General features: G+C 40.9%; 1 protein-coding gene across 11 annotated transcripts in view; it reads left to right on the top strand.

The window, feature by feature from the left end:
- Positions 1-27,605, top strand: part of TTC21B (tetratricopeptide repeat domain 21B) — a 105,516-nt gene that overhangs the window by 52,210 nt on the left and 25,701 nt on the right. For 10 of the 11 annotated variants that reach the window (XM_037912956.2, XM_037912958.2, XM_037912961.2 and 7 more), the window contains 9 exons: positions 5,800-5,938; positions 7,791-7,897; positions 11,154-11,342; positions 15,999-16,109; positions 17,447-17,528; positions 18,231-18,381; positions 18,822-18,983; positions 19,355-19,550; positions 20,398-20,622. In XM_037912956.2, the coding sequence (XP_037768884.1) occupies positions 5,800-5,938; positions 7,791-7,897; positions 11,154-11,342; positions 15,999-16,109; positions 17,447-17,528; positions 18,231-18,381; positions 18,822-18,983; positions 19,355-19,550; positions 20,398-20,622 (1,362 nt within the window). Of the gene's footprint in view, positions 1-5,799; positions 5,939-7,790; positions 7,898-11,153; positions 11,343-15,998; positions 16,110-17,446; positions 17,529-18,230; positions 18,382-18,821; positions 18,984-19,354; positions 19,551-20,397; positions 20,623-27,605 lie in introns of those variants that run through there. The other variant, XM_037912966.2, reaches the window with a different exon arrangement.

Below are 27,605 nucleotides of genomic sequence, written 5' to 3'. Positions count from 1 at the left end.
AGGTCTGTTTGGCCCTGATTATGTCAAATGGAAAACTTAAAAACCATTAATTATTTTTAAGTAGAATATTTTTCTTTCCTTATTTTTCACTGCTGAAGACAGCTACATAAAAATAAGGTCTTTGTTGCTAAGGAATTCATCTGTTCCAGACTGATTATTTCTTTCCTGAAGTTATGAAGCTCATCGGAACCAAATAATGTCACAATTGAAGGATCCAGACTTTGGGTTGAAAATAAGTAAATGCATAATAAAACGTTAATAAAAGTTTTTTGTGTTTTATTATTAGTATAGCGTGTTTCAGAATTACAAGATTCAGTTAATTTCATTTGTCATCTTGTAAACAAGAACAGTCCATGCTACGAATGTGGAACAAATATCTCTCAAAATATTCTTTGGACGCTTCTTACTGTTACAGTAATCCAACAGTATTGTATATCAGCACAAATTACTTTGACAAAAATTCTTAGCAGTTCTTGAAGTATGTCAGTGTAGATCCCACTCTAGGTATGAATGCATATCATGAACACAATCTTGGAGTCTTTTAAATAGCAGTGTTGATTGGGCTGCATTGGCAACATGCATGTTCTCACACTCTCCCATCCAAAAGCATAATGGGCAGAGAGGCCACAGCTGCCCCTCAATTACTTCTTACCAACTGTGACAGTGAGACAGTGCCCTCTTGGCACCAAGGACCAGTGATCAAGACAAAGGAGATGAACATTCTGCCAAATGTAATTTCCGATAAGTCTCCTCTTCCCAGAGGGAGAAGCTTAACTCTTCGTTCTACTCCTGGGAATGGAGCAGTAAGCTCATGCAACAGGGGAAAATGATGCCGGCTCACTTCTGGCTCAGTATCTGAGACCTAAAACAGCGCCTATATCTAACAGTGTTGGTGACTGCCAACTGCCAGCATCAGCACCAATAATCATTAACTCTGGTGCTGACCTGATGTTAGCAAACTCCTCTAAGTCTCCAATGCTCCCCTTTGCACTGAAGGCACTGTGCTCAGCATGGTACATGCTTAGGGCTTATGATACCAGTGTTGCCTCAAAGATCACTACCGTCATTGAAGAGAGTCTCATTTCTTACCAGGGCACATCTTCTCTTCATCTTCAAGCAGAGAGCTCTTGCTCCACCATTCAACCAGATCAGGGAGAGGGTCTTGCTCTTCGAACCTGAGTGCATGACCCCAACTCCTTCACCTCAGGCATGACAATGGCCTAATCAGCTTTACCAAAACCAGCCTTATTCCTACAGTGCTCCACGTTGGGCATCCTGGGGACCTCCATTTAGGAGCAGATCTCCCTCCTACCAGTCATGGAAAACGCAGTAGGAGAGTTTGACCTAGATGATTGCTGGTCCCCTGAATATGGACAGAGGAGGAGCATGAACAGTTGGCAGATAAAAAACAGGCAGGTTTTGAGCCACCAGAACGATATCCTTCATCCTTTCCCAAAGATCCGTCATTGGCTTCTTCTGATGGGGCAGTCTCCTGATGATTTTATAGCCTTCCAGGAGCCGCTTTCCCCTAGTGCTGGTCTCTCTTTTAAAAATTAGAAACATCAGTAAGGGAGGAAAAAGCTCACAAGTTATTAGACATACTACATTCTTCTGCTCCTGTCAGAAGAGCGTTGCAAATTAACAAAGCATTTTAGAGGGGACTAAAACTTTTGGCCAGCAACATTACCTCCAGCTAAAAGAGCAGTAGGGAAAAAGGTACCATGTACCCCAAATTAGTTGTAAGCAATTCTACTTTCCTCCTACACAGTTAATGGGAAAAAAAACTTAAATCTAAGAGTGCACCTAAGAAAAAAGAGACAGAAACTATCCTCATTTGGGACAAAAGGTTATTAATGTCACTTTGGCTACAAAGAGTGAACTTTCAAGCCTTGTTCGTGAAGCAGTTATCTAACCTAGAACAAGATAATCCCCTTTTTTTTATTAACTCCTCTCATGTTCTACGTAAGTTTGTCATTATTTCTAAAGGACAGCTAGTGTCAGACACTGTTACAGACAGCCAAGGATACCTCAGACATGGTGCCTAGACATATAGCCACTGCAGCAACTATGTGAAGAATATCATGTTTATCGGACTCTGGTATTCCTAGAGAGATGCAGAATGCAACTGACAACTTGTCCTTTGGGATACGGACTTATTGAGCACACGTACTGATGATGTTTTACACTTCCTAAAAGATTCCAGAGCCATACTGCAAACACTGGACACTTACATCTCTGTACCAGATTGCAAACTTTTCATATAACAAGGGCAAGCCTTACAGAAAATACCCAGCTACTTACAGCAACAACGTTCTGAGTATCCACTCAGGAAGAACCTGAGGTTGTTCTGGAGAAAGTTAACATCTTTCTCAGTCACTAGTCAGTGTTCACCTGCTTCTAGACAGTAGGTTTGATATGAGGAAGATGAGCCACATTCAAACTGGACAAAATGCTTACTTTCTCTTTTCTATCAGCTGGGACTGGAATAACAACCAAGCGGTGAGTGAGAGAAGTTGTCTTGTGGCTATCATCCAATTCTAGTCCTTACCCCTCTTTCATCCCTCTCGTGGGACCCTTCTCGTGAAAATCAACCAATAGAAGTGGTATTCTCTTCTTCCAAAGAAAAAAGGGGGTCTTAGTCTTCTTACGTCTAGGATAAGACTGAACAAATGTATGTTGTCTTGGTTTCAGGATGGCCTCTGTCATCCCTTCTCTTCAGGCTCATGACTGGTTTGTGGCTTTTGACCTTCAGGATGCCTACTTCCATTTTCTGATCCATCTGGCCCATAGGAAGTATCTGCAGTTTACAGTAGGGCCCAATCAATGTCAATAAAGTGCTACCATTCGATCTCCAGAGCTCTGAACGTCTTCACAAAATGCCTAGCTAAGGTGGTAGCACATCTAAGGAGACAACCGTATCTAGGTGATTAACTAATCAAAGGCAGGTCTGATCAGGAAGTCACTATAGCCCTGAACTGTCTTTCACCTATTTAGACAGCTGGGCCTTATGGTTAAATAGTTTCTCACCCATCACAGATGACAGAATTCATAGGAGTCCTAATGAACTCCAAATTGGCAAAAGCGTATCTTCCTGAGAACAGATTTTGTTCTGTACAGATCAGCACCGGTATCAAAATGAATCCGAGTAAAACCTGCCTCAAACTCGTAGGTCACGCATCAGCTTGCGCATATGTGACACTGCTAACCAGACTTAACCTACTTCCGTAAAAGGCTAGTTGAAGTTATTGTATCCTTACAGAATATCAAATGAACATGCACACTGTTGTTCTAGCTTGTGCTTTATCATTACTGAACTAGTGGTCAGATCCCCAAAACATTTGGAATGGAGTACCCTTTTCCACCCCCACTCATATAAAGACACTGTCCGCAGATGCATCAGGAAAAGGTTGGAGCACACACTTAGACCATCTCCAAGTACAAGGAACTTGGTTCCAAAAGTACACTCAAACATTCCAGAATTATGAGCAGTTGGGTTAGCTTGCATAACATTCCTACCTGTTTTGAAGAATTCGACACTGCAGATTCTCGCAGACAACACATCTGCACTGTATTATGTAAACAAGCAAGGCCCCTGTGCCAAGAGGCAGTCAATTTATTGGCATGGTATCAACAACGTGGGATAGCCCCAGTAGTTCTTCTCATCCTGGAGTCAGCAGTTAGCCTGTTTTGGACATCTGCTGAATATCACCAACCACAAATGGTCTCTGAAGTGCTTCATCAGCCCAATATTTCTGAGGAAATGCTGAGGAAATCCCATTATGGACTTTGGTGGCAAAAAGAACATGAAGTGTCCAGTCTTTTGGTCCTAAGAGGCATGAGCATGGGATCCTTTCAAGAGTCCTTTCTCATAGCTTGGGATCAAGATTTCATGTATACATTTCCATTGATCTTTCTGATGCTAAGGGTGATCGGACAGGATGCAACCATGCCGCTGTTGATAGCTTGACATTGGCTAAGACAATTCTGGTTGATCTCCTGAGAATGTCTGTTCGGCCTCCAATAGTGCCTCTCATCTGTCCAGACACTATATCTCGGAACCAAGATCAGATATTTGACTCAGGCCCAAAATTGCTACACCTGACGGTCTTGATGTTGATTGCAGTGTTGTAAGTGTTGCTGTGTAAGCTCAAAAGCTTGTCTTTCACCCACAGAAGTTGCTTCATTAAAAGATATTCCCTCCCCACCTGGTCTTTCTAATAGCCTGGCTATTGCTAGTTGGGTGCAACTGACTGTTTACTACAAAGACAAGAAATCCCACTGCAAAGCATAAAACTGTCCACACGGAAAAGTGGAAAGACTGTCTATTTGGACAGCCGTTGAAGGCTCCTAGACCTATAATCCTTGATTATATTCTACATTTTTGAAACACTTTGGACTTTCATTTAGTTTTGTTAATGTTGACCTTATAGTGATTTTTGGCATGCCATCCCTCCCCTGGTACAGTCATGTTCAGTTTCCTCTTACCCCAATGTATCCAGAGATTTTCAGTCTCTAACATTTCTTGCTGAATAACCCAAAGGAGAGTAGTGCCTAGGATTGGCTGGGAGTTCAGTGAATAAAACCTCTTTTAATCCTTTTGCTTTTTTTGAGGCAGGTGCTCTACAGTGCTGCCGATATTTAAGCTGAAAGAGGTAGTCAGTTTAACGTTTTTGGCATACTTTACACGTGATATAAGATAATCATTTTTTAAAAATATCCTTGAAAATAGATTTTAAAAATTAAACATCAATGTACTTAATTCCAGTTTTAATTTTAGTCTGTTTTTTTCCTTGTAACATATAAAGTCATACATTTGAAAATTAAGTTTTCTGTAAGCTTATATTTTAATTTTTCAAATACTGTAACTATCACTGTTTGGAAAACAGATAATGTGGAGAAAGCATTTATATTTTGTCAAAAAAGCTTCTAAACAGAAATTTTCCAATCTGCTCTAATTGTGACTACTTCAGTGGCGCTGAAAGCAACCCATATGAGGGTATCCAGAAGGTTTTTTAAACTGTTAGCCTTCATTTTTCTTTTCTGTACAAAGGACCAAATCCTGATGCCACATGTAATGGCTCATACAACCACTGCATCACTTTAATAGGGCTGTCCTTTTTAAGAGCCTATTTTTGTTGTTTCCTTGAGTGATTAAGAGAGTTTTATTTTTAGTTATAATTGCATTTTTTATTTAAAAGTGTAGGGAAAGCAGAAGATACTTCATATATCTATATTTATATTTATTATTCTTGCCACTTTTTTTTTAAGAGCACTAGCATCCCCTCTGTTTGCAAATGGACTTCAAAATTGGGCAAAGAGATAATGCTTCGGTCAAAAAAGTGGGTTCTTCTGTCTGTAAATCCATTCAGATTTGGTTATCAGCTCTCTGGATTAAAAAAACCAACAAAACTCTGAATGAGGGAGTGGTGCTATTTAAAAAATAGTGTGAGATCATATAATTAAAGATTTATCAAAACACGGAGGCCCAGGGAACAGAACTAAGATTGCACAGGCAACCTTACATTTGACACTTCTTAGCTTCTGAGTCATTGACTTTGCAACCTAAAGTTTCTTTTAACATAGTTTTTCTATGTAATTCTAGATTGAAATAAATGTCTGCTGTTATCAATTTATTAGTGTTTTTACAGGACATTTCAGTGTATAATTAGGGTGAGAGTGGAGCAGGTAGTTGCATCATTAAGCAAAATTTCACTAATTACCGAAGTGCAAGGTATTATTTTTATTAAGATTTATTTTAGAAAGCCGATTTCCATATATTTATTAAGTTTTTCGTTTCAGGCAATAAGTTATTATGAAGCTGGACTGAAAAATGGTCAACAGAATATCCTTTGCTATGATCTGGCTGAACTCCTGCTGAAACTGAGGCAATATGAAAAGGCGGAAAAAGTACTTCAGCAAGCTTTAGACCATGAGCCTGGTATGAACTAGTCGTTTTATTTACAACAAAACAGAAATATTAGGGTATATGTGTGTGTCTGTGAGATTTTTAGGAATAAATGGGTATAGTGTAGACATTTTATCTTATGAACTTCCAAACTTGTGTTGGCACTGTACTATGAGAATTGCATGTAAATTAAATTTAACTCATTGAAAGGTGACCAGCAAAGGATTTTTAAAATATGGAGTTCAAACTTCCTTACTGCTTTATCATATATAAAGGCTGCCTGAAAAGTCTGTTATCTGTCTTAGAAATAACTTTTTAAAAGTGAAATCTGATAGTCTTCCTGGTTTTGTTAGAAGAACACTAGGAGGTATAAGATATGTTTCTTGTGCGCTCATCACAACTTAGAGGGGTGAAGGTGTTTGAATCTTTAACACAGGCTTCCTTTATTCAAAATATTTATTGGTCATTGAAGTTAAATAGCAGAAATAGAATTTTAAGACTGACTAAAAATCCCTTATTAGCTCAACTTTCATACTCTTGGTTTTTGTGATGTCACTATTGCTTTAATTCACTAGTCTACCAGCCCACACAGGATCTGAATGTTAAATGCAGAAAACAAGCTGGAAAGGACTTCACATGTACAGTTAATCTACTTGTTTGGAATCTGATTGAGTTAGCCAAGGCCTGTTTTCTGGCTCTGTTTTTACTGTTACAGAAAAATCACAATTTGTATAAAATGTGACTCTTGGGTTAGCCAAACTACCCCACCATCACCTTTCACATTTTCTGTATATCACAAGGAAGCAAAAAAGTGCACAAGTCAAACTTATTTTCTTTGTAGAGCCTCTTTAAGAATTTTTTTCCTTATTTTCTTCATGTCCTTACCTGACAAATTATTATTCCATTAGGTGATATGAAACAGTTAAATAGCACTTTTATAAAATGTAGTAGTGCTCTGTATTTTCTTATCCAAAACAGAAATAAAATATTCTGTAATAATCTGCAGAACACTAGAAAATGTACTGTGGGGAGTAATTGTCCACTATATGGGAAATAGAGACAGAAAACTTATTAAGCCGTCTAACCTACCTTATTTACACAAAGAGCTCCTTGGAGACAGCCTGCTTATAGAGTGCTGCTCATTGTACTGTGTTTTATAAAATACACTTTAGTTTTAGGCACCTGTGTATTTAATTCAGAACTATGTTTTTATCTGGAAGTAATAAGATCTCTTTGGTAAAGAAGTAGAGATATAAATAGGCCCTAGATATACCAAACTTTAAAGCAGCCATGCTGTGTCAATTGGGAAGCAGATGAAAATTATAGTATATAATGGAAGTGCTTATACTCCTCAAAGCTGTTTCTTCCATAGTTCCTTTCACAACCACTAAATAAAAGTAGCTTGCAGCTTTTTCAGTAGCCCTTGAAACATTTAGTTAAAATAACCAAAGCTGTGCTTTCAGAACTGTATCTTTTCTATCAAAAATCCATCCAAAACAAGGTGGTTCTTCAGAGTTTAGCAATAGTTAAGTGAAAGCACTGTACAGCCCAGTCCTGCTCCCATTGATATAAGTAGGACAATTCCTATTGATTCAATGGGAACAGGATTAGAACCTTGATCTGCGTATCTTATTCAAGGCATGTTGGAAAGTTTTTTTTTTTTTTTTCTCTCATGTATTTGAAACTAACATGAGCTGAACTAAACATGCAACTCCTTTTGGTTGAATCTTATGCCGATCTCCCGTCCAATTTTTTCCTTAACCCTGAAGATGTGCATGCACAACTTCATCTTTCAGCTATGACTCATCCACAAGGTGTCATTAAACTGTCCAAAGGAGGCAGTTCCTACTTTAACTTTTTGTTTCATATTTTAATATTTTAACAGTGAATGAGTTGTCCTCTCTAATGGAAGATGGACGTTACCATGTTCTTCTCGGAAAAATTTATAGCAAAATGGAGAAGACAGATGAAGCTATTGTTTCTTTACAGCAGGTAAAGAAAAAATAAGTATGTTAAACTAAGATTTTGTGGGGAGGAGAAGGACTTCTAGCATTCTGCAGAAATAAATTGGATAACAAAGTGGCTAAAGTAGAAAGAAAAGAAATAAAAATAAACTAGAGATTGAATTGCTCAGAGGATTGGTAAGAGGATACAGACCTTTTAACCTCTAGGTTAGTGGTTTGATACTGACTGAAAGTATTACTGTTGCTAGCTCTTAGGTGACCTATGAATTAAAGGTCTAAAGTCCAAGTCGCAGCCACATGTTCATGTAAAAGCCACCATAGTTTCAGCAGAGTGGCTGAAGACCAGGCATGGAGTCAGTTAGTAGTGGCTGCCTTCGTTCAGGTCCAAAGCACACTGCTGAGCAATATGGGGAGTTTGTGGAAGCTATGGCTGTAGCCTTTCTGTGCATAGAGTAATTGAATTTCAGTTGCTGTCCAAGGGCAGCATTAAGGATAAGGACTGGTGAACTAGGAAGTCTAAAGTTAAGACCTAGAATGGGGCTTGAGGGGAGAGCTGTAATGGCTAGAGAAAAAGGACAAAACTGTGGTAGCTAGAGACAGTCTGGAGCTTTGGAAAAGATACAGCACTTCTCCACAACCTGAAAGAACCTCCTTTCCACTCATTTGCTGAAAGACCTAATTTCAATGTGTTGGGTTCCAATGATTTCCTCCACCACACGCACAAAAACCTAGGGCTGGACTGCAGATGCAGAGAGCCTTGGCAATATCTTCTGAGCAGTCTGAAAAATTAAACCAGGTGTATTGCCCAAAGGATGTTTGCATAAAAAACCCAAACATTACATGTTAATCTGTTGTAACATTTTGGTATTTCGTATCTTAATAAGAAATACGTCGACCTTACTCCCATCTCTTATTTTTGGTCCTTCCTTGTCTCATTCTCTTCCTTCAGCTTTTTTCTTTTTAGAGTTCAGTATCTTGTCCACCCAACTCTCAGTAACTGTTTCCCTGCCAACTGATTTCTACATTTCACCCTTTATTTCCTCTGGCTCCTTCATATTCTTTTACTCTCTTCTTTTACTCTCCTCCCTCTTTGCTCTCCATCTTCTAACATATTCTCAAGTGTCTCATTCTCTTTTGCCACTGACTGGGTCTGCTTGCTTCCATTCCCCTGAAGCTCTCCTTTCTCCCTCTGCCTGTCTGCCCATGCCTCCCTCCCACTTTGCTACTAAAATGCCCTGCATTAACTTATTAGTCCCAACTATACATTCACTCACCACCTGCCACTCATTATACCACTCTCTCCCTCCCACTCCTGCCTCTTGGAAGGGGACCCAGGATTGGCCCTTACAGCTCTTTTTCTGGATCTCTTTGCCCCTCATCCCCTATACACACTATCTGTAGTTTCTTTCTTCTGCCAGAAGTGGATGTACGGAAGAGGAAATGTAGTTGGGGACTGGCAGAGAAGATACAGCACTTCTCCACAACCTGAAACCAGTAGTCAGGTTTTGTCAGTACTTAGTGAAACAAACAAAGCTTGTGTACAGAACAAGAGAAGGCAGCTTAAAAAAAGACTTGATGTGACGCTTGAGCTGAATGTTTTTTCACATGTAATCAACAGCCTTCATAGGCAGAACTTTGAGAAGGGAGAAGTCCCAACATTGCTTGACAGTGGTTATAGGGGGAAAAAAGATGAAGAATATGTGTTTAAGTACAAAAAAATCAATTTTCTTTCCCACTGTCGATTACTTGTACTGTTTTTTGTAAACAGAAAGCTGCTGCTTTAAGTAGACAGCTGCTCTTGTCAGAATCCTTCAGTGATGTCTTGTGCCAGTACTTTTTGCCATCACAGCTCCTGTCACAGTGATGGATTAGGAAATTACTGAATGAACTGAGGACGAGGGGGTGATTTAGAAGAGTCCTGGAGCAGTAATCTTTTTTACTTTAAGTTTATACAACTATAATTTTGAGCTAACTATGATCATATGATGGCTTGAAATAGTTATGAAATGCTCTGAGTATTACTTGGTTTTATTTTCACAAGTGGTCAGATCTTAAATAAGTTAGGTAAAATGTAAGGAAAATGTTGCAGATTAGTGAAATTGGATGAAACTTTTAATATTACTAAAATTGCAGATTTTATCATTTAATAAAAAAATCACTTTCACTGTTAGGCTATGTCTATACTACACATCACTTGGTGGGGGTGTGTAGTATACGTGGAGCTACATGCCATGGTGAAAAGGACATCTGCACTGCTGTGTGTAGCTACTTGTGTCAGTGAAAGGCTCTGGCAGAGGGTATGCGGTGTGTGGGAGGAGAGGGGGCGCTAGTGCTCCAGCAGCTCCCAATCGTTGGAATCTTTCACTGTGATGAGCAAAGGCTCTTCCAGCTTCCTGCTGCCCGTGTCTTTCCCACAGCAGGGGAAGGGCTCCATCAATGGGAAGCTGGCAGAGCTTTTCCTTGCTGCCAACATGGGAAGAGCTCCAACAGAGGAGAGGTAGCGGGACACTGCATTGCTAAAAATAGCAGCCTTGGTGAGGAGGCCTGGCTTGGGTGAGTAGAAAGTCATGCAGGGTATGTACTCGAATACATACCTACACCCTTCAGGTGTGTCTTTACTTACCTAAGTTGTTCCTCACCACCTACGCTTCTGTTTATTCCCATGATGGGGGTGGACTACCCATGTGTGTTCTCTACACACTCCCGAAAGAAGCATGCAGTATAGATGTACCTTTAGTGTGTCGTCCAAAAAAAACCAACAAAAAATTAGAAATATTGCCCAGATCTCTTTCTAATTTCCTCCACTCCACCCTGGTGGAAAATCTACTTTTCAAGAAACCAACACAATTATATTGTATAGAATACATCTACTTTCTTGGCATGTAGGTGACAAATGATGGTGCTGGCACACAAAATAAAAATATTTTCTTTTTAACGAAGCCCTGTTAAATGGACAGAAGGTCTGTACTGGACAAGGATATAGGATATCTCCATCTTTTTGGAATAATAAATGTTAAAAAGCTTGTGTATTTTAAGAAAAACTGAAACAAGAAGTAAAATACCAACCTGATGTTTGAGTGCATTGTGAGTTTGGGGACAAGAATTTTCCTTTGAAGCATTTTTTCCAACTAAGGGAGAGCCGGTAACAAACTTGTGAATGCAACCTCTGCATTCACAACTTGTGCATTTTTTGTCTAATTATATTAACAAGAGTGCATACGTAAGAGTGATTGTTATTATCACATTAACTTTCTGCTACCCTCACCCTTTTTTTTTTCTCCTAGGCTCGGGAATTGCAAGCCAGAGTACTCAAACGGGTTCAAATAGAGCAGCTGGATGCAGTTCCTGCACAGAAACAGTTAGTAGCTGAGATTTGTGCGGAGATTGCAAAACATTGTACAGCCCAGCGAAACTATGAGAAAGCAATTAAATTTTACAAAGAAGCTCTTGTTCATTGTGAAACAGATAACAAGGTCAGTCCTATCTCAAAAATAACTATTTTATGTCACTTTTTATTGAAAGGGTCTTGTCATCTAACAACTTTTACTGCTGAACTACAAAGTAAAATAAAATAATTATGCCTTTGTTGCTGCTTTAAGATGTAGAGACCATGTGAGTTCTTTTTCTACTTGTTTCTATCTTAGGGATTATCTTCACTGCAATGGCAAATAGTGTTGCCCCTAACCCAACTCCCATCCACTGGCACAAATCTATAGCTCAAGTTAAGTGGTGCTTTCAGCATGACCTAATTGACCTGTCAGGAGGTAGGGGTTGAATTTTAAATGCTGCTGAGACTTGAGCTGCTAATGCAATTGGGAATGCAGCCATAGGCTACAGCTTGAGTTTTCACAGCTCCTCAATTGCTAATCCAGTCACTCTGTGTAGTTCAAGTATTATTCCACAGTGTGACCACTCTAAGTTGAACTCGGCTAGTTCAAGCGGAGTAACTCACACTAACTGTTGCAGTGACAATAAGCCCTTTGAAATATCAAGTCTTTAGCTTCCTGTTTTTCCTAGCTGACTGGATCATACTGGGATAGTAATATCATAAGAGATGGAAACCTTAACTGTGGTTTTTTATACCTAATTTGAGAGACAGAGAAGGTGATTAGTCAGATTGATTAGAACACTGTGTTTTGTTGGAGTTAAAGGTTTGAAGAAAAATAGTGTGACTCAACATCCCTTTTCCACTCAGTTGAGTGCTGGGAAAGCTGCAGCTCATATTTCAGTTTCTTGTGGTGCAACTATCCTATTTTTCAGAGAGGCTTCCAGCAACAGTAGGAATGGCTTGATATATGTAAGGAAGAATCAAGCAGGAAAAAATCCTTTTTTTCCTACAAAATGTGGTCACCTTTTTCACATAATAGCGAAGAAATGCAAAAGGAAAAAAGTTAATGGAAAAATGAGCCTTTAAACAAAATGTAAAACAAAACAAAAAATTGATTTCTTGTATTCAGAGGCAACTTGTTTCAAAGATGTGGTAATACATTCTTCTTCAAGTGATTGCTCATGTGCATTCCACAATAGGTGTGCGTGTGTGCGTGCTCCCCTGTAGGTGAGCGACCTAGTGACCCCTGGAGTGGTGCCACGATGGTGCGGTATAAGGGGCGCTGTGCGCTCCTCCCACCCTCAATTCCTTCTTGCCGCTAGTGAAGGTGCTTCGGAACTGCTCTGCTCCAGCTCTGCTGTAGCTTTCCATCTTGGACTCTGTTAGTTCATAGTTAGTAGTGCCTGTAGTTTTTAATTAAAAAAAAAAAAAAAAAAAAAAAAAAAAGTTTTAATTAGAATTAGTTAAGTGTGCCTGAGTCGGGGCGTGCTCCGGGCTTTAAGTCGTGCGACACTTGCAAACAGCCGATGCCCGTGAGTGACCCGCACGTGGACTGTTTACGCTGTCTGGGGAAACCCATCTTAGCGATCGCTGCAAGATTTGCAGATCCTTCAAACCTCGGACCAAGAAGGAGCGGGACATTTGGCTCCAAGCCATTTTGATGAAATTGGCCTTAACCCTGACACCGCTGCAAGTCGGCACCAAGCACCGCGGCATCAGTGCACAGTGACCCAATGGTGCCCTCCACAAGTCGGCACCGCTCCCCGTCCACAGGACACTCCAAAAAGGAAAAGATGCGGTCTTCTCTGCCAAAGCACCAGAGCAAGACAGGGGGAGGCTAGACCCACGTTGGGCAGCTCTCGGTCCCCATCAGCCTCGTGGCCTCCGACTCAGGTTGAGCAGATTAGTCCAGTCCACTCCAGGCTGGCCTCACCGGATGCCAGTGGCCACATTTGGGTGCCTTCCACGCCGTGCGGAGGCACCAGGCTCTTGGCCGGCACCATGGTACCAATGGGCCCTGACACAGCCCCTGGTGGTGGTTCACTCAGTGGCCAGAGCCTCAGAAAGACCGTTGGCCTCCCTTTCTCGGCCTCCCGGAAAGGAGTCAGTGGAGCGTTCATCTCCAGTCCTGTGCTCAGAAGGGGACCAAGTGGTGGGATCTCCGGCACCAGTGGAGACGCAGAGTACCCCACCCTCATCCTCCCCAGATGAGGCAATCATGGCCCCTCCTCCGCCTGTCCCTCAGGAGGACACAAAAGCCCACCAAGAGCTGTTGAAAAGGGTGGCATCAAGCCTCAACCTATAAGTTGAGGAGGTGGAGGAACCCTCGGACTCCCTCTTCAACGTCCTCTCGGCTTCGGCACCAGGCAGGGCAGCTCGCCCGCTCCATGAAGGGGTGGCAAAGATCTCGAACGCCTTGTGGCAAACCCCAGCTTCCCTGCCCCACATCTCTAAGGGGACAGAAAGGAAGTATTTTGTGCCTGCCAGGGGGCATGAATACCTGTAAACCCACCCTGCCTCCAACTCTCTAGTGGTTGAGTCAGTCAACAATAGGGAGCAGCAAGGTCAACCCGCTCCTACTCCTAAAAATAAGGACTTGAGGAGACTAGATCTAGGTTGAAAGGTTTATTCGTCCTCGAGCTTCCAACTGAGGGTGGCGAATCACTAAGCCCTGCTGGGTAGATATAAATTCAATTGGTGGGGCTCCCTGCCCAAATTTGCGGACTCCCTCCAGGAGCGTGATAAGAAAGAGTTCAAGGCTCTGGTTGAGGAGGGCCCGGCTGCTGCCAGGGCGGCCCTTCAGGCAGCCTCGGATGCCACGGGTACGGCTGCAAGGTCTCCATGAGGTGAGCATCGTGACTCCTGCTGTCTGGATTGTCCAGAGAGGCACAGAACTCCTTACAGGACCTTCTATTCGATGGCAAGGCCCTGTTTGCGGAACAAACAGATGTGCAGTTACACAGTCTGAAGGACTCCTGCATGACATTAAAGACCCTTGGCCTCTATGTCCCAGCCTCGGGCAGGACCAAGTTCAAACCACAGCAGACTCCCAGTCAGGCCACCCACTCCAGATATGAGCCCCCTTTATAAAAAGTCAAGGGACTATAAAAAGCGCCCGCAGAGGCAATCCTGGCCTGCATCACATCCTGGGCCCTCTAAGAGTAAACAGGTGGGAAAGCGCCAGTTTGACTGGATGCCCAGGGGCTACTTACCAGTTTATACCAGGGATCCACTCGCACTAAAACTACCCTTCTCCAGTTGGTTGTGTGCTTTTCTTCCGGAGCGGTCACGGCTGACCTTGGACCGATGGATCCTCAACACTGTCTCTCAGGGATACACCCTCCAGTTTATTTCTACCCCAACCACCCACCCTCCATCCCCGTCCACTTCAGGGACCCCTCTCCCGAGAGCCTACTCGAGCAGGAGGTGAGGTGGCTCCTTAGTTTAGGAGCGGTGGAGGTGGTGCCAGTGGAGTTCAGGCGCAAGGGGTTCTACTCCCACTATTTCCTTATCCCGAAGGCCAAAGGGGGACTCAGGCCCATCCTGGACCTGTGAGGCCTGAACCAGTACATGGTAAAACTCAAGTTTTGCATGGTCTCTGGCCTCCATCGTCCCCTCCCTAGATCCCGGGGACTGGTACGCCACCCTCGATCTACAGGACAGGTACTTCCAAATTCATATATTCCAGGGACACAGGCGTTTCCTCCGTTTCACAGTTGGGCAGGAGTACTACCAGTTCACTGTCCTCCCATTTGGCCTGTCCACAGCTCCCAGGGTATTCACAAAGTGTATGTCTGTGGTAGCGGCCTACCTCAGACGTCGGGGAGGTCCAGATCTTTTCCTACCTCAACGACTGGCTGGTCAAGGGCAGCTCCGGGTCGCAGGTACAGGATCATATATCCTTCCTCCTGTCCAGCCTGTAGGGCTCTTCCCCTGATGAACTTTTTATGGCTTTATCCAAAATTGTCTGTGATGGAACCTCAGTCCCTATGATGAACTTCCCCCTAAGTAAGCTTTGGTTAGAGAATATTTATATAGCTGATGCATCTTCAGAAATAGATCAGGATTGGAGTGTCAAATGTGCTAGTCTATAAAAATGTAGTTTGACTCAATTGCTTATACTCTAATTATAATCAAAGTATATTAATGAGAAGTTCTCCTTCTGTTGGTTGAAAAGACTTAAAACTTTTTGTATTTATTTTTGTTTAGAGAGAAGTCTGTCTATCTAAGGTATAACATGGCAGCCATCACCATAGTATCTGAGGGTATGTCTACACTGGAAACTTCAAAGTGCTGCCACAGGAGCACTCCCGTGGCAGCACTTTGAAGTGTGAGTGTGGTTGCACGTGAGCGCTGGGAGAGAGCTCTCCTGGTAATCCACCACCACGAGGGTATTAGCTCCGAGCGCCGGGAGTCCGTCTCCTAGTGCTCGGAGCCTGTCTACACTAGCGCTTTAAAGCGCTCAGACTTGCTGCGCTCAAGGGGGTGATTTTTCACACCCCTGAGCCAGCAAGTTAGAGTGCTATAAAATGTAAGTGTCGACATACCCTGAGTGCCTCACCGTTTTTAATGTGTTTATCCCCACAACACCCTTGTGAGGCAGAGAAAGTGCTATTATCCCCATTTTACAGATGTGGGAACTGAAGGTTAGATTCGCTAAGTGACTTACCCAAGAATATACAGGAAGTCAGGGAATTGAATCCAGGTCTCCTGAATTCGAAGCTAAAACACTAACCACTAAACCATCCTTTCTCTGTTACTTGCATAAAAAGGAATACTTCTATATTTTTTTCATCTCCAGGTAATGTTGGAACTTGCACATTTGTACCTTGCACAGGATGATACTGATGCTTGCCAACATCAGTGTGCATTGTTACTGAAGAATGACCAAGATAATGAAGCAGCTACAATGGTTAGTGAGTTGTACTAATTTGATTTGCTGTATCAAGAGTACTTCATGCTAGAAAACTATTTAATATGTACTGTCTAAAATATGTGTTTAGAGAATAATGTATATTTTAAAAAAAAAAGTGTTTGGAGGAGATTTAGTAAATGAAGATGAACAGTCTATCTTTGAGTGTTGTTTGGATGTTCATTTGCATCAGATCATTATCCAGCATAGTTTATAACTATTCATATACATAGCGTTACTATCTTGATACAGAATGCATGTTACAGAAACATGAGAAGTGGAGAGGGAATTGTAAGAGAAACACTGGTCAGAATATGGCTAGATGCCAACAGAATAAACAGTTATGAGAAAACTCTTCTCTTAAACCACATCTTTACCACTGCACTGCTTGCCTACAAGAGATGTAGCCCAGAGTACTTTACCTACTGGATTGTGTTATTAGGTTGGCATCTGTTTGGGAAAGCTCCTTTTAACCTTAAGGTGGACAGGGTTTTAACAAGCTGCTCAAGTTATACTGGTTATGGGATGGGCATCCTCCTCTGGAAACTAGAACCTACTAAGTTATGGATCAAACAGTTGAAAGATTTTACTGTACTAGAAAAACAAACTGCTTTTTTTCCCTGCTCATTGGAGGTCATGATCATGCCTGGATTTTATTCTGATACTATATGAAGAACCAGGAGGAAATAACATTCAGAAGAGCACTTGATAAATCTGTTCTTTTCCATCCACCTCCTAGTGAAAAGAAACTGAAATTTGGAATAATTTGGACTTATTTCTCCTTATTTGCCTGTGTTATAATATTTTTCCTCTCAGTCTTAATAACTGAGTGTTCTTCTCTATATATACTCACCCTGGATTTCTAATAAAAACACAATTCATGCTAGAAGGAATTTGTGCTTTTCTAATTTTTTTAAAATTTCTGTTAATACGTAATTGAAAAATAATGGAAGACATAACTGAAAAAAACATATTTCTTGCTCTTAACATATGGCTTTTTTTGTTTAATATTTTGACATTAACAAGGAAGAACCCATAGGGTCAGGGGCAGGATTTCATGGTACAAACAGAAGTAAACTAGTTCTTTTTAAATTGTTAATATAAATTTCAGTATATTCCCAAACAAATATTAAGTCTCCTTATTATGCATACTTTGAGATAATTCTAAAAATATTTAATTTCAGAACCCCTTTTATAGAAAATTAGATTTCATTGTTTTCGTTCTCTTGTTTACATTTTCATTTCTGTAGATTTGGGGATTAATCAAACAACCATTCCATACCATGTAACTTCTTTTTTTTAATTTTTATTTTTTTATTAATGTTTTGATCATGTAGATGATGGCTGACCTCATGTTCAGGAAGCAGGACTATGAACAAGCTGTTTTTCATTTCCAGCAGCTCTTAGAGCGCAAACCAGGTGTGTATTCAGTAATGATATTTCAATTTCTTTCTGATACATGAATGTCAAACACGAGCCATCCCCTAGTTCTAATGGATATCATAGACACAAATATTTAAAGCGTCTTTTCTATGAAGCTTAAGAAATGATTATATCTAGATGAAATGTGCATATTTCATATAGGACCTAATATAGTTACAGAATTATTTAACTTTTTTTGTTTCAAATACACAGCCAAAGTTTGTGTGTACACAAACAGAAATAGGATTTCAAGGCTAACATAAGTAACTGGAGTGTGCTGTAAAGTTTATTTGTTTATATGCAAAATATGAGTAGAGGTACATATAAAACTGTAAGTTTTAGTGATACTGGAGAGAGTGTAAAGTTTGCTATTGGGAATATGTTTGAAAAAAGTCAAGAGTATATGTAGCAAATGATATTTGATTTTTTTAAAATGCCATTCAGTTGAGCCCATACCTACTGTAATCTGACCAGTAGATCTTTAGACCATCTACCATTTAGTAGACCATTAGACCTTTTAAAATGCATTGTAAATATAATACATACAGGTACAAACGTTTTTTTTATTTTAAATAGTTCATGTACTCTAGTTTAATTTGTAGCACGAATTGAAAGAGGGATTTACTTTATTTCTAATCTGTTTGTCCAGCAAATACGTAACTTAATTTAAAAATGTTCTAAATATATGTGTGTATTTAGATAATTACGCAACTCTGTCCCGTTTAATTGATCTGTTAAGAAGAGCTGGGAAGCTAGAAGAAGTTCCAAGATTTCTCATAATGGCTGAGAAACATTCCTCCAGAGCAAAACTCGAGCCGGGTTTTCATTATTGCAAAGGACTGTATCTTTGGTAGGTACAGTTATAATTGATAACACTTATTGGGTAACTATATTATATATGAAAAGAGAGAAAAAATTTCTTTGAAATTCGTTACAACTCTGAACTTCTTCTTATTACATTGGTAGCTACTTGGCTAGGAAGTCTAGATTCAGTTACTGGGATTTTAGGAGAGGTTTCCTTTTCTTTTCTGAAAAACACTTTGCATGTGTCATTTCTAGAAAATGTAGCTAATTAATTGTATCTGTCTCTAACACTCCTTTCACTACTGTATCTGATGCTATTTCATGTGGAATTTTTTGCTGTTTTAATGCAAGTAGTAATTACATTCTCAGAACTTAATATGTACACAATAAAAATACGTACCTAGTTTATTTTGAAGGCTACATTTTTCTTCTTTATTTTATTTAACTTCTTGTCCAAACTGAAAGTATTTTTCATAACTTGTCTAGGTATACTGGCGAACCAAATGATGCACTTCGACATTTTAATAGAGCCCGGAAAGACAGTGACTGGGGACAGAATGCAGTTTATAACATGATCGAAATTTGTTTGAACCCAGATAATGAAACTATAGGTGGTGAAGTGTTTGAAAATCTGGATGGTGACATAGGGTGAGTTTAAAAATAAATACTTTTTTTTTTTTCTTGATAACACTTTGGGATCCTAGTCTAAATTTGAATAGACAATAAGAGAGAGAGTGCCTCAGTGTGGCACATTAAAATAAGAAAGCTACCAAATTGCAGCAAGACGATTAAGGGAATTCTGTTCTGGAACCCTAGACATTTGTAGGATGCCTTTGCCTATAATTTAGAATAACTTTCAGTACAGAAGAGAACCAATATAGAATAGTCATATAAAGGTAACTATTGTATGTAACAGTGTAACGATTTTAGTATGTTATCAGTTACAGCTTGTAGCTTATTTAATAGTAGTATTGCATAGCAATTGGGTGTTTTGTAAACTCTTTCTTTCTAATGTATAGTAATTCCACAGAGAAGCAGGAGTCTGTGCAGCTGGCTGTGAGAACAGCAGAAAAACTTTTGAAGGAACTCAAGCCCCAGACCAATCAGGGTCACATTCAGCTTCGTATCATGGAAAACTATTGCCTAATGGGAACCAAACAGAAATCAAATGTTGAACAAGCACTAAATACTTTCACTGAAGTAGTTGTTACTGAGGTTGGTGATTTTTTTCCCCGCCACTCCCCACTCCTTCCTTTCCTCCACAAAAAAGTACTTTTGGTTTTTTTTATAATTTTTCTTGAGTTTAAGTTAAGAAATATTATGAGATACTTAATATTATCAGGTCTGAGAATTTGTTCCCTACTAGGTAGAGAATGATTTTTGAAAATTTAGCAACAAAACATGCTTGAAGAAGCATTCTCTCTTGTTGATACAAACATTTGTGGTTGAATTTGCAAATTTATTAAGAAATTGGTAACTAGGCTTACCACGCTTCTTAAAATTAAACTGATTTTTTGCTTAGTAACTTCGTCTAAGTCTAGATAATGAGCTTGGGATATGATTCCCAGCTCACATACACATATTTGCGCTATCTCTCATCTGAGCTAGCAAGCTAAAAATAGTAGTGAACCTACAGTAGGGCAGGCAGCGGCAGCATGGGATAGCCTCCCTAAGTATAAACCCAGTGGGTACATGCTCAGGCAGCTAGTCCATACTGCTGCTGCGTGTGCCATTATGGTTATGCTACTGTTCTTTGTTCAATAGTTCAGTGAGCACATGAGTATGCATACGTGAGCTGGGAATTGCACCCCTAGCTCATAGTGTAGATGTAGCTTTCATGTAATCTAATTCCCAGTGTTTTTAAAACTGCATGACCAATAACACATCAATTCTAAATTCATTCCATGTCCAATAACTTCAAAATTGGATGCTTTTATGTATTTTCATTGGCATTTCATTGACCTTTGGTTTGGGTCTTAGCTTCTAGTTTTATCTTTCTGTAGCTGCTCAGTAACAGTATAACTTAAAAACTTAATTTTGTTCTTAAAATGTTTTATTGCAGAAGGATCATATCCCAGCACTTTTGGGAATGGCCACAGCCTACATGATTTTAAAACAAACTCCACGAGCCAGAAATCAGTTGAAACGCATTTCAAAAATGAACTGGAATCCCATAGATGCAGAGGAGTTTGAAAAAAGTTGGCTCCTTCTTGCTGATATTTATATTCAATCTGCAAAATATGATATGGCTGGTGAACTATTAAAACGGTGTCTTCGCCATAACAGGGTAAGTGACAGAATAGTAAAGAGTAATCTTCCATATACTTATCTGTATGCTTTATTTTTAAATTTGCCTGCGAAAATGTATTTTATTTCAAAATTGATTTTTCTTATGTGGGGGAAATGAACTTGGAAAGAGTAAAAGACTAGCCGTTTACCCTTGAGAACAGAAAATGAATGCATCTGCAGATGCTACCTAATGAGCTGTCAGTAATTTATGCAAGTTTAAGCTGTGTTGAGGCACTATGTGCTGAAGGTGTCTATGGAATGTCAAGAATGCATCTCATTATGAATCTGATTCGGGGCTAATGAAAATTGCAGACAAATATAAATTGTGGACATTTTCCCCATTTTTTAATGCGTTATTTGTAGCTGCGTATACAATTTTGTATGTTAACAGAACACGTCTTATAAGCCCTATTTTACAAATTAATCTACATAAATTTTTAGTTTTTCTGATTCTTTCACCCGTCTTGCACTGAGGAGTTGCTTTTCTCTGGATTCTGAAGCTTCTAATGTTTTTATTGGGCACATGGGATTTCTGACCTGGCAAGCTGCCAGAAGCTCTGCTTGGATGGTAGGAAGTCAGCAGCTTTAGCTCTCCTGCTTAATATTTCCCGTTATTTTGTTTCTCCTTGGTGGTTGAGAGCTTTCTTTTCCTTTCTACTTATATACATCTCACCTTCCTTCAGATGAGGCAAATTTAAGAGGCTTTTTCCTCTGCAGAGACCACACCGCAGGGTTCAGCCTCAGCATCCTGCAGGTTCATGTAGCTGCTTTTTAGGTATCTTTCAGATTTCATCTGCTGAATAGCAAGACACTACACCCTCATGTTTCTAGAGACATCAAAGTAGAACTTATGTTTCATTCTCCTGTCAAATCTCCTGCTGTGCTTAGAAGCTTAGTTTAGGTCTGGAACTGATAATGTTCCTCTAATCAAAAATGTCCTGCCAGCAGAGGCTCCCTCTTTTACGCGTAGTGGGTTAAGCATGAGAGCTTCTTCTGATTACAGTTGTGACAGGATGACATTGGGTCAGAGGTGGTCTTTCAAGTAGGCTGTGTATTTGTTTTTATATGCAAGTAATCCACTAGTCATAATAATTCATTTCTAGTAATTTAACAGTCTTTGTTAGATACATAGTTAACATATATACAGAGCATTTTAGTTCAGGTCAATCTGTCAGTCTAACCTAAAACTAGCTGCCTGCTCCAACTGTCAGCTCCCACACTCTGTAGATTCTATTAGTTCTCCTACAGTCACAGTAACAGCACTGGCTGGTCTAAATCTAGTGCCTTTCACTCTGAAAACCAGTAGGTAACTTGAGCAGATCCTGGACCAGTGTGGTGGGGAGGGGGATGTCGTGCTGCTGCTGAGATTCTATAGTAGCTGGGTTGATTAAGTTACAGCTCTGTTTAGAGGTGACAAATACAGATCATATCAAATTATTTTCTTTAAACATCTTTGTACCTCTGAAATATTTAGATAGATAAGGTTCTGAATAATGGAAGGGAGGGGAAAGTAAACTGGAAGGATACAAAAAGATTGCATTCCAGGTCTCCAGCGCCAGAGCACAAGGAAGAGATGCCCATTCCCACATTGGCCTCCAATCCATGTGCAGTGAAGAAGGCCTGCAGGAATTGTACTGTGCAGATAAAAATGGTTGCTAAAGTTTTTTGGTTTGGGTTTTTTTTAAATCACTTGTATGTTTATGGAAATATTTTCCACAAGCATTCTGAGTTACAAACTTGACTGACAAAATACATTATTTTGGTGAACAGGTTTTTAGGATTGCTTTTTACAATCGGAAATGAACGATGTATGTACATTTTGAATGAGAGCGCCTATGTAAACACTTTGTCATGCAACATGGGTTTGTGTCCATTTAAAACATGTAGATTTGGTTCAGATCGCAGACCATATTCTGTGTTAGGTTACAAAGTCAAAGAGAGCTTTGTTTCCAAAGCTAGAAGCTTTCCATAGAATCAAGGGCTTTTTTATATATTTATTTAAAAAATACAATTCAAGAACCACTTATAGACCACAGACTTCTTCGTAAGAGAAATCTTGGACGATTTTGTATTCCAGTTTTCCAGATCTCTGGTTGGTCTTGTAGGTTATAAATTGAAACCATTTCCTCTCAGACATAGGAAGTTCAATCTAAAACAGTTTTGAATAGTTAAGATGAAGTTGAATATAATACAGGTATCTGCATTTGTCTTGTCCCTAGTGTAAATAATTAGCATGCTAAATGGATAATTAGGACATTAAGTAGAATTCTGTAACTTCTTTACAGAAAATACTCAGTTTAGTGGCAGGGCAATACATCTTTTATAAACCATTCAAAATGAGACTTCTGAAAATAAGCAAGCTTTTTGGAATTGTTGCTAATTGTGAGCATGCTCTGCTTTATATGTTTAATATGGAGATTCCTGTCTTTCTGTATTTTGTCAGTTTCATTACAGGCAGGGCTGGTAGCACTGCCTATTCAGGTTGCCTGAAACGTCCCATTAGAAGATCCTATTTTCAGTTGTTTACAATTTTGCCAGACTATTTAACCATTCTGGCTGCAATTTTTCATGGCAGGTGTTTGTCTTAGGTTAAAAAAAAAAAATTCTGGAAAATTTTAGCCAAAGCAGTTTAGCCTTTTTCAGGAATGAGGCTAGGGGAAAATACATTGTTTTGCCCATGTTAAATAATCCTGGCAGCAGCCTTTCTTTGAAAAGCTCTAGCATTCCTGTGAGCAGAGACTTGAAATTTGGCGGGGGAATGGCCTTTGTGTCAGGGATGTGCCTTTTGTTGTGCCCATGAAAATCCACCAAAATTTGGCCTACTTATAAACCTTTGAAAAATAGCAGTTCACACATGCTACAGGATAATAAGGGGTAAGTAATGGCCAACGCTGATTTGTCAAGAACAAATCATGCTAAATCAATCTAATTTCCTTCTTTGATAGGTTAACTGGACTAATTAATAGTGGGGGAGCAGCAGACATGATATATCTTGACTTTAGTAAGGTTTGAACACATTCCCACATGAGTCTTGTAAGCAAACTGGGGAAGTATGGTCTAAATGAAATTGTTAAATGGGGAGTCACTGGCTGAGAAACCATTCAGAGTAGTTGTCTGTGATGTAGTGTCAGACTGGGAGGACTTACAAAATGGGGACCGGCAGCAGTCTGTCCTGAGGTCGAAACTGTTAAGTATTTTCATCAACAACTTTGATGATGAGGTAGAGAGAACATTTACAAATTTGCTGCTGAGGGGATGCAAACTCTTTAGAAGACGGTATTAAAATTTAAATAAAATAAACCAGCTTAATAAATTAGAGAATTGGTCTGAAATCAATAAGATGAAATTCAGTGAAGACCAGTGCAAAGTATAAAACTTAAGAAGGAAAAATCAAATACATAAATACAAGATGGGGGAATAACTGGATAGGCAGCAGTACTGCAAAAAGGGATCTGGGATGGAACACAAATTTGAGTGTCAGCAATGTGGTGTTATTGCAGAAAAGACAAATATCATTCTGTGATGTCTTAGGAGGAGTGTTAGATGTAAGACACATGCAGTAATTGTTCCACTCTACTCAGCACTGGTGAAGTCTCAGCTGGAGTACTGTGTCCAGTTTTGTGCACCATAGTTTCAGAAAGATATGGACAAACTGGAGAGTGTCCAGAGGAAAGCAACAAAAATAAATGTTTAGAAAACTGTGGCCTTTCAGGGAAGGTTGAAAGAATTGGGCATAGTAGTCTAAAAAAGAGAAGACTAAAGGGGGGGCATAATAGTCTTGAAAGACTTAGTGTTCTAAAGAGAACAGAACACAAGAACAGCAGTACTGTGTCACACTAAAGGTGAATGGGAATCAGTTCTCCATGTCCATGAGGGGTAAGACAAGAAGCAATCGGCTTAATTTGCCGCAAGGGAGATTTATGTTAGATATCAAGTAAAGCTTTCTAACAATAAGGATAGTTAAGCATTGGAATGGGTTATGTAGAGAGACTGGAATCTCCATTGCTAAAGAACCGGTTAGACAAATAACTGTCAGAGATGGTCTAGGTATGCTTAATCTTGCCTCAGCACAGGTGGTTGGACTGGATAACCTCTTGAGGTCTCTTATAGCCCTACGTTTCTATGATTCTGTGCTCAGTTGTAGTTTCTTAGGGTGTGTCTACACTACGAAATTAGGTCGAATTTATAGAAGTCGGTTTTGTAGAAAGCGTTTTTATAGTCAATTGTGTGTCCCCCCACACACATGCTCGAAGTGCATGTAGTCGGCGGAGTGTGTCCAGAGTACCGAGGCAACCATCACCTTCCAGAGCGTTGCACTGTGGGTAGCTATCCCACAGTTCCTGCAGTCTCCACCGCCCATTTGAATTCTGGGTAGAAATCCCAGTGCCTGATGGGGCTAAAACATTGTCGCGGGTGATTCTGGGTACATATCGTCAGGCCCCCCTTCCCACCCTCCGTGAAAGCAAGGGCAGACAATTGTTTTGCGACTTTTTTCTTGAGTTACCTATGCAGACGCCATTCTACAGCAAGATGGAGCCCGCTTAGCTAACCGTCATCGCATGTCTCCTGGGTGCTGACAGACGCAGTACTGCATTGCTACACAGCAACAGTTTACTGCCTTTTGACAGCAGACAGTGCAGTATGACTGGTAGCTGTCGTCCACTTAAGCCACGGTACTCTTTTAACTGACCTCGATGAGGTCAGGGGTGCCTGGGCAAACATGGGAGTGACTCAGCCAGGTCATTTCCCTTTTAAGTTTAAGTTCCCTTCTGCAGCCAGCAGAAGACGATGGCCAGCAGTCATACTGCACCGTATTCTGCCGAGCACCCAAGAGATGACGATGGTTAGCGGTCGTACTGCACAGTCTGCTGCCAGCAAGATTTATAAAGATAGATGAAGTGGATCAAAACAAGAAATAGACCAGATTTGTTTTGTATTCATTTTCTCCTCCCTCCCTCCGTGAAATCAACGGCCTGCTAAACCCAGTTTTGAGTTATATCCTTGAGGTTTTGAGTTCTATCCTTGAGGGGGCCATTCTGTTTCTCGCAGAGCCACCCCCTTTGTTGATTTTTTTTTAATTCTCTGTAAGCCAACCCTGTAAGCCATGTCGTCAGTCGCCCCTCCCTCCGTCAGAGCAACGGCAGACAATCGTTCTGCGCCTTTTTTCTGTGCACTCGCCATACCTTGGCAAGTATGGAGCCCACTTGGATCACTTCGGCAATTAGGAGCACATTAAACACCACACGCATTATCCAGCAGTATATGGAGCACCAGAACCTGGCAAAGTGATACTGGGTGAGTAGGCGACGTCAGCGCGGTGACGAGAGTGATGCAGACATGGAGACAGACTTCTCTCAAAGCATGGGCCCTGGCAATGCGGACATCATGGTGCTAATGGGGCAGGTTCATGCGGTGGAACGCCAATTCTGGGCTCAGGAAACAAGCACAGACTGGTGGGACCACATAGTGTTACAGGTCTGGGACGATTCCCAGTGGCTGTGAAACTTTCGCATGCGTAAGGGCACTTTCATGGAACTTTGTGATTTGCTTTCCCTGCCCTGAGGCGCAAGAATACCAAGATGAGAGCAGCTCTCACAGTTGAGAAGCGAGTGGCAATAGCCCTGTGGAAGTTTGCAATGCCAGACAACTACCGGTCAGGCGGGATTTGGAGTGGGAAAATCTACTGTGGGAGCTGCTGTGATGCAAGTAGCCAATGCAATCAAAGATCTGCTGATATCAAGGGCAGTGACCCTGGGAAATGTGCAGGTCATAGTGGATGGCTTTGCTGCAGTGGGATTCCCTAACTGTGGTGGGGCTATAGACGGAATCCATATCCCTATCTTGGCATCAGAGCACCAAGCCGGCGAGTACATAAACGGCCAGGGGTACTTTTCAATAGTGCTGCAAGCACTGGTGGATCACAAGGGATGTTTCACCAACATCAACGTGGGATGGCCGGGAAAGGTACATGACACTTGCATCTTCAGGAGATCTGGTCTGTTTCAAAAGCTGCAGGAAGGGACTTTATTCCCAGACCAGAAAATAACTGTTGGGGATGTTGAAATGCCTATAGTTATCCTTGGGGACCCAGCCTACCCCTTAATGCCATGGCTCATGAAGCTGTACACAGGCACCCTGGACAGTAGTCAGGAGCTGTTCAACTACAGGCTGAGCAAGTGCAGAATGGTGGTAGAATGTGCATTTGGACATTTAAAAGCACACTGGCGCAGTTTACTTACTCGGTTAGACTTCAGCGAAACCAATATTCCCACTGTTATTACTGCTTGTTGTGCGATCCACAATATCTGTGAGAGTAAGGGGGAGACGTTTATGGCGGGGTGGGAGGTTGAGGCAAATCACCTGGCCGCTGGTTACGCGCAGCCAGACACCAGGGCGGTTAGAAGAGCACAGGAGGGCACGGTGCGCATCGGAGAAGCTTTGAAGTTTCATGACTGGCCAGGCTACGGTGTGAAAGTTCTGTTTGTTTCTCCTTGATGAAACCCCCTGCCCCTTGGTTCACTCTACTTCCTTGTAAGCTAATCACCCTCCCCTCCTCCCTTCGATCACCACTTGCAGAGGCAATAAAGTCATTGCTGATTCACATTCATGCATTCTTTATTAATTCATCACACAAATAGGGAGATAACTACCAAGGTAGCCCAGGAGGCGTGGTGGAGGAGAGAAGCACCAGGAGGAGTGATGGAGGGGGGAAGGACAAGGCCACATGGCACTTTAAAAGTTTAAAACTTATTGAATGCCAGCCTTCTGTTGATTGGGCAATCCTCTGGGGTGGAGTGGCTGGGTGGCCGGAGGCCCCCCCCACTGTGTTCTTGGGCGTCTGGGTAAGGAGGCTATGGAACTTGGGGAGGAGGGCGGTTGGTTACACAGGGGCTGTAGCAGTGGTCTGTGCTCCTGCTGCCTTTTCTGCAGCTCAACCATACGTTGGAGCATATTAGTTTGATCCTCCAGCAGCCTCAGCAT

Source organism: Chelonia mydas, chromosome 11 (assembly GCF_015237465.2).
Source record: "Chelonia mydas isolate rCheMyd1 chromosome 11, rCheMyd1.pri.v2, whole genome shotgun sequence".
Lineage (NCBI taxonomy): Eukaryota > Metazoa > Chordata > Testudines > Cheloniidae > Chelonia > Chelonia mydas.
Note: the sequence above shows the minus strand (reverse complement) of the source record. Positions and strands in the feature narration are given on the sequence as shown.